This window comes from Oncorhynchus kisutch, linkage group LG1 (assembly GCF_002021735.2).
Source record: "Oncorhynchus kisutch isolate 150728-3 linkage group LG1, Okis_V2, whole genome shotgun sequence".
In the NCBI taxonomy this organism is placed as follows: Eukaryota; Metazoa; Chordata; class Actinopteri; order Salmoniformes; family Salmonidae; genus Oncorhynchus; species Oncorhynchus kisutch.
The window spans coordinates 8,846,741-8,854,491 of NC_034174.2; the positions used below are offsets into that span (position 1 = coordinate 8,846,741).

The 7,751-nt window shown below is 43.3% G+C and overlaps 1 protein-coding gene across 1 annotated transcript in view; it reads left to right on the top strand.

The window, feature by feature from the left end:
• Window positions 1-2,985: 2,985 nt before the first annotated feature.
• Window positions 2,986-7,751, top strand: part of LOC109879967 (collagen alpha-1(II) chain) — a 108,447-nt gene continuing 103,681 nt past the window's right edge. The window contains 1 exon segment of the mRNA XM_074933816.1: window positions 2,986-3,276. Coding sequence (XP_074789917.1) covers window positions 3,186-3,276 — 91 coding nt within the window. The 5' untranslated portion in view covers window positions 2,986-3,185.

Genomic DNA, 7,751 nt, shown 5'->3' on the forward strand with positions numbered 1-7,751 from the left:
TTGCTTTATCTTGGCCATGTCGCAGTTGTAAATGAGAACTTGTTCTCAACTGGCCAACCTGGTTAAATAAAGGTTAAATAAAAAATAAATGTATCTCAGATTTTGTGCACAAATGAGATGCCACCCCTCTTACTGAGCATTTCTCCTGTGCCAAGATAATCCATCCACCTGACAGGGTATATGCATATCAAGAAGCTGTTTAAACAGCATGCTCATTACACAGGTGTACCTTGTGCTGGGGATAATAAAAGGCCACTCTAAAACGTGCATTTTTGTCACACAAAACAATGCCACAGGGAGTGTGCAATTGGCATGATGAATGTAGGAACCAGAGCTGTTTACAGAGAAAGTACAGTAGTTTTCATTTATCTTCCATAAGCTGCCTGCAACATCCGTTTTAGAGGATTTGGTAGTACGTCCATCCAGCCTCACAACCGCAGACAGTGTGTATGGCGTTGTGTGGGCAAGTGGTTTGCTGCTGTTGACATTGTGAACAGAGTGCCCGATGGTGACGGTTATGGTATGGGCAGGCATGAGCTACATACAATGAACACAATTGCTTTTTATCGATTGCAATTTGAATGCACAGAGATACCGTGATGAGATCCAGAGGCCCATTGTCGTGCCATTTATCCGCCGCCATCACCTCATGTTTCAGCATGATAACGCAAGGCCCCATGTCGCAAGGATCTGTACAAATCAAATCAAATCAAATCAAATTTATTTATATAGCCCTTCGTACATCAGCTGATATCTCAAAGTGCTGTACAGAAACCCAGCCTAAAACCCCAAACAGCAAGCAATGCAGGTGGAGAAGCACGGTGGCTAGGAAAAACTCCCTAGAAAGGCCAATACCTAGGAAGAAACCTAGAGAGGAACCAGGCTATGTGGGGTGGCCAGTCCTCTTCTGGCTGTGCCGGGTGGAGATTATAACAGAACATGGTCAAGATGTTCAATGTTCATAAATGACCAGCATGGTCGAATAATAATAAGGCAGAACAGTTGAAACTAGAGCAGCAGCACAGTCAGGTGGAAGTTGAAACTGGAGCACAATTACTGGAAGCTGAAAATGTCTCAGTTCTTCAATGGCCTGCATACTCACCAGACACGTCACCCATTGAGTATGTTTGGGATGCTCTGGATCAACGTATACGACAGTGTATTCCAGTTCCCGCCAATATAAAGCAACTTTGCACGGCCATTGAAGAGAAGTGGGACAACATTCCACAGGCCACAATCAACAGCCTGATCAACTCTATGTGAAGGAGATGTATAGCACTACATGAGGAAACATGTGGGCACACCAGATACCCGACTGGTGTTCTGATCCATGCCCCCTACCTTTTTTTACAGGTATTTGTGACCAACAGATGCATATCTCTATTCCCAGTGTAACGGCTGTGAAACGGCTAGCTAGTCAGCGGTGGTGCGCGCTAAATAGCGTTTCAATCGGTGACGTCACTTGCTCTGAGACCTTGAAGTAGTGGTTCCCCTGGAGCGATGGGTAACGATGCTTCGTGGGTGTCAGTTGTTGATGTGTGCAGAGGGTCCCTGGTTCACGCCCGGGTATGGGCGAGGGGACGGTCTAAAGTTATACTGTTACACCAGTCATGTGAAATCCATAGATTAGGGCCTAATTCATTCATTTAAATTGACTGATTTCCCTATATGATCTGTAACTCAGTAAACTCTTAATTGTTGTGCTTCTATTTTTGTTCAGTATAAGTCACAAGCTGCTAATGACATTAATTAAGTTGAATTGATTAAACGAATACACATAAAGTAATCTATTCCTGATGGCTATTACAGGTGACACATGCCAAATGATCCACTATGTTCCACTATGAGCAGGGATTGAATCATTTTTCTAGTTGGGTGCGCTGGTCGAATTTTTTTTAAAAATACAAATAAATCAAATCAAAACGGTGTCTGCCCTGCCCTCACTGTGGCCTGCTGCTGTGATGAGCAATCCACTCTCCTCTACCGCCATGGCCTCGAGAAAAAAGGAACATGTGTTCAATTGTAGGAAAAACACAGCTTCGGAAGCTTCGTCCTCTTCTCCCTGCCAAAGAGAGGAGGGTTTCCGCTTTCCGTAGGTATAATCTTCAACTCTCAATATTCAGCTCAATAGCAACTATTTTACAACGGAGATATTTTATACAACTTTGAGAGACGGAGGGGCACATGTGCACCTGCCATAGGCATATAGGTCTCATGGGTAGTAGACTACAAGTGCAACGTATTTTTAGTACATTACATTTACTGTTGGATGAATACATTACTATTATGTTTTGAGTCAGCGATCTAGTTAATGTGTTTTGAGTTTCCACTTCCTCGGGTGTTGAACCCCTAATTAATTGTCGGTTTGCACGGTGATGAGGGCTAGTGTTGATGAAATGCCAGGACCGAATTCTTGTCCCAGTCCTCCACTGATTATAAGAATGTTCATATTGATAAAAACGGGAAAGGATCTGAGGCATTTATGTTGCTTACTACTCATAACAACTCAAGGTCCGGAAATTATTTTATAAATTACACCCTCACTAGGACGCACTGTTGTGGCGCACTAAACACTCAGATAAAATATGTATTGGAATAAGATACAATTGAGAAAATAACAGCAATGGAATGGAAAGCATGTAAAAGTATCCCATCGATGGCAAAATCCATGCATTCTGTGTAATTGCACCAGCTATCACTGAAGACAAATCTGTATAGCGCCTGGTATCGCAGAACGGTGAGAGGGGGAAGGTAGCCCAGACAAGTTGGAAAGAAAAAAAGTTTCACTTTTTGGGTAACCCTTTTCAGTAGCACATGGAAGAAGGAGGGGTCTGAGCCGGGTGGAAGAATAGAACTTCAGGACAGACAGAATGGGTGGGAAACGGGGCTCAGATTTCAGCTTGACAGGGGGTAAGGGGCTGGACTGATATTTGGGAATATACAAAAATTCATTGAAGGCAACGGACACATAAAACTGCAGTGCCTGATCTGACGCAGGTCGGTACTACATTTCTGGAGGGGTCTGGATTCCCCATTGTTTTTTTTTTTTTGGAAGGTGGTTGAATGTATGGTTCGGCTGTGTAACTGGGAACACACACACACACACACACAAAGAGAGAAGTCCACTCCTTTCGTCCTTTCTTTTTCTTCTCCCCCAAAAGGCCCTGCATGTCTAACATTTAGACATGTTTAGCTGTGTGGATTCGAGGACTGTACTGCTACTTGTAGCAACCCAAGTCGTTCTATTAGCTGTTGTCAAATGTCAGGACGAAGACCGTAAGTGGCATTTTTTTTTCTTCACAAAAATGATTTATTCGAAAAAAAGTTTATGAAAATACTTGAAATGCTAAATGAACTGAAACAGATGATCAAATTCAACTTTTGAGAACTTTTATAATTGTGTGTGTGTGGGGGGGGGGGGGGGGGGGTGTATATCACTGGCAATAAGTCACATATATTTGGGATACACTGTGAATCGCATATGTATGTTATATTTAATTGTTGGTCATTGTTTTTCTGCTTGAGCAATTGTATTCACCGTTACAAAAAGGATATGCGCGATTATTCCCATTCCACAAAGCCAGGGAAAGGTGCGGGGATAGATAAGGGAAAGGTGTCTTGAGAGCCTAATTGCTTATATTCAAATTGCACTTTCGATTGCAAAGCTGTGAATGTCACAAGTTAAAACAAATTTACAACTATCGTAGATCAATGGGATTCCAATGATGTGCGTAAAAGTGATGGACTTGATCTTGAGTTGCTGACTCTTTTCATATTGTTGATCCAAGTGCAGTAAGGTAATTTGATATAGCCAGTGAAGAATGTGCTGTTGAAGATTCTCGGAAATTCTACTATATGCCATACAGATCGGAATACTCTGGTAAGGTAGAGGATTCAGCAGCTCTCCGCAAGCTATCCAATCTTCCCCGCGATCCTCCACCCGTCCTCCTCTCACAAGTTGCGCTGCCGCTGGGCTGAACACCTGCGGGTACTTTTGCAAACATTCCGAGAGCGCTTTGACAGCGCTCAACTTTATTCATTTTGAGACAGACTGTGGGGACCAAAACAAACGACGAGACCAAGAAAAGGTGGTCAGCCTCAAAGGCCTGTGTGTGAAAAGAGTTAACATTCCATTCCTGTCAGAGGCAATTCCAGGCGTGTTGGAGTCGGAACGGTGGAACGGTGGAACGTAACGAAAATCTATTTATGTGCCGAAACCTGGGAATTATTCTATGAATATCTTAATAACCCGCTTACCATATCATAAACCGCCACACATGACCCTAATATTCTGATATCCCGATTATATGCCACTTAAATCCCTCCCTATACCCATTGGCCACATTTAAGAAGCGATATTGAGACTTGGCGTGACAACCAATTCAATCGATTTAAATTGAACAAAATGAATAGATTATTTATTTTAAATATTGTATCCTATTTATGGAGAAAGTTTAGGAGACTAGGATAGGTAGCCGTTATAGAGACACTGGTGGACGGAAGCCAGGATGAAAGTTCCATCCATATGATTTGAGTGCTTCCATCTGGTTCCTAGATTTACCCAGCCCCAGGCACTGACAGTCAGAGGAGAGGGAGAAATAAATATAATCTGGTATGAGGACTTCTGGAAAAAAAACATTATAAGAGAGACAGGGAGGTTATTATTGTAATTATACTAAGGCACATTTTTTTATGCATAAGAGCTCAGTGCAGACATAGTAAGGCTCCGCAATAAATAGTAGAGTAGCAAAGACAATGAGAGAGGCTAGGGGGGGAAAAAGAAAAACGTGCTGGCCTCCCAAATAAAACACATGAAATTGCAGACAGTCTCAGGTTACCCTTTCGGAGTGGGCTAGGGCCCCTGGAATATAATGCAAGTCGTTCTTCTCCTGAGAGAGAGAGAGAAATATTTCTGACTGGGATGTGCTAAGAAGTCCTAAAGTGGCCAAAGTGGCTAGAGGAAGGAAGACTAGCAGGCTCAAAGGGGACACCCAGTCCCTGGCTGGCATCAAGTCACTGCAAGGTGGAGGAGGTCAATCCACTACCTCTACCTCTCTGGCTATGCCATGGGAGGATAGGTCTATGTGGAGATGGCCCGAGCTGAGTGAGAAGGTATTCAATCTGTGTGTCCAAAAATTGCACCCTATTCCCTATTTAGTGAACTGCTTTTGACCAGAGTCCTGTCCCAAATAGCTCCCTATTCCCTATTTAGTGAACTGCTTTTGACTAGGGCCTATACACTCTTAGAGAAGAAAACAAAGTGCTATTTAGCTGTTCCCATAGGAGAACCCTTTGAAGAACCCTTTGGTTGCAGGTAGAACCCTTTTTGGGTTCCACGTAGAACCCTCTGTAGAAACAAGGGTTCTCCTATGGGCACAGTCGAAGAACCCTTTGGGAACCCTTTTTCTAAGAGTGTAGGGAATAGAGAGCCTTAAATAGGGAATAGGGAGCTATTTGGGACAAGACTCTGGTCAAAAGTAGTGCACTACATAGGGAATAGGGAGCTATTTGGGACAGGACTCTGGTCAAAAGTAGTGCACTACATAGGGAATAGGGAGCTATTTGGGACACCGTCTATATCACCATGCCATGGAAGGCTTGTGGCTAGAGGTTGAAGCTGAGGGGGGAAAAAAGGTATTCAATACTCCGCCAGCAAGTTCCAACAAATTCAGCTGGGAACCATAGTTAACTCCAACATCCGTCTCTCCCACACACCTGTCTTCACTTTAATATGTTCCATCCTCCATTTTGTTTCTAAAGGAAAGAGTAGGCTGTAGCCAACTCAGGAAGACTGCAGCACAGATTAGGCCTATCCTTGTGTTTGCAATAAAGAACCAGAATCCCACTTTCTCTATTCACCAGATAAAATAGAATAGAACAGAAACAGAATCGAACAGAAAATATTTTTCAACAGAAATAGCTAATGTTGCTTAGTCAGTGCTTCACTAGGTCTTTCATTGGAGCCCAAGTGACTAAGGAGATAGGTTAATTTAACCCAAGTGACTGAGGAAATATGTTAATTTAACCCATGTGACTGAGGAGATATGTTAATTTAACCCATGTGACTGAGGAGATATGTTAATTTCACCCACGTGACTGAGGAGATATGTTAATTTCACCCAAGTGACTGATGGGATATGTTAATTTACCCCATCTGACTGAGTAGACATGTTAATTTAACCCAAGTGACTGAGGAGACATGTTAATTCACCCCACCTGACTGAGGCGATATGTTAATTCAGCCCACCTGACTGAGGAGATATGTTAATTCACCCCACCTGACTGAGGCGATATGTTAATTCAGCCCACCTGACTGAGGAGATATGTTAATTCACCCCACCTGACTGAGGAGACATGTTAATTCACCCCACCTGACTGAGGAGACATGTTAATTCACCCCACCTGACTGAGGCGATATGTTAATTCACCCCACCTGACTGAGGAGATATGTTAATTCACCCCACCTGACTGAGGAGATATGTTAATTCACCCCACCTGACTGAGGCGATATGTTAATTCACCCCACCTGACTGAGGATATATGTTAATTCACCCCACCTGACTGAGGAGATATGTTAATTCACCCCACCTGACTGAGGAGACATGTTAATTCACCCCACCTGACTGAGGAGATATGTTAATTCACCCCACCTGACTGAGGAGATATGTTAATTCACCCCACCTGACTGAGGAGATATGCTAATTCACCCCACCAAGTATAGTCCCAAAGGTTTCTGTATAAAAGCTGTCCATTTCTCCGTTCTTTGACGTTTCATGGCTTCCAGATGGGGGTTAAAAAAGGCCCTATGTTTGTACAAGGCAGTAGCTCTGTCCCTTAAAGAAAGGACCTCATTCATGGCCTACAGAGGTTTGTTGGTTACCTAGACCTGACCAGGCCCCAGGCCTCTAAATGTAGCTACAGTACTCACTCTGACTTCAGTCCACGTTCCGCTCATTCCACCTTCCACTTGACGCCTGATGGAATGGCCTGATTGACCTCGAGCTGCCAACGTTAACTTCCGGGGCTTTTCAGCTGCGAGGTGACGTTGAGTTAGCGGTGCAGTTTGGTAGAATGTAAACTTCTGGTGTGAGATATTGATCCCCCCCCCCCCCCCCGGAGGGCCGGATTCTTTTTTATTTTTTCGTTAAACGCTCAAACACCTTGTTTGAACAATGCGTGTAGCCTAGTCTATGTGAAAATGGTTTCACTTGTTGCTTCGGGTTAGAAAGTCATTTCTGCCTAAAGAAAAACAAACCCAGTTTTATAGACAAGGGAATGAGACATGTGCAGTAGGCCTTTGTTTGGGCATCTGAGACTATGTAGGCTACAGTTCGTTATATTTGCCTTAAAATCACTCCTCTACTTTGAAGGGAGAAGTTCAGGCTTGCGACATGGTCCACTGATCCAAAATGATGGAGACACTTCTCAGGATTCTCTTGGAAGAAAAAATTCCAAACAGCCTGTTTTGTGAGATGGTGCTGACGCCTAGTGGTTGATAATGAACCGGCAGGGGATTGGTGCCGGTCTCACAGTGTATCTGTGTGCCTCTAAATCAACTGATGTGTTGACAAGTGATAAAGTTTACCTGGAACATGGTGGCTCTATAAACAAACAAAGGTTTCAATAGTTTTGGATAATGGATTGTCTTTGTTGTGGGTCTGGCTCAGCCTGGTATTTAAAAAAAACAAAAAAAATGGTGTTTACATCAAAATGTATTGTAGCCTATTGTCTAATGACTAGCCACTAACTGA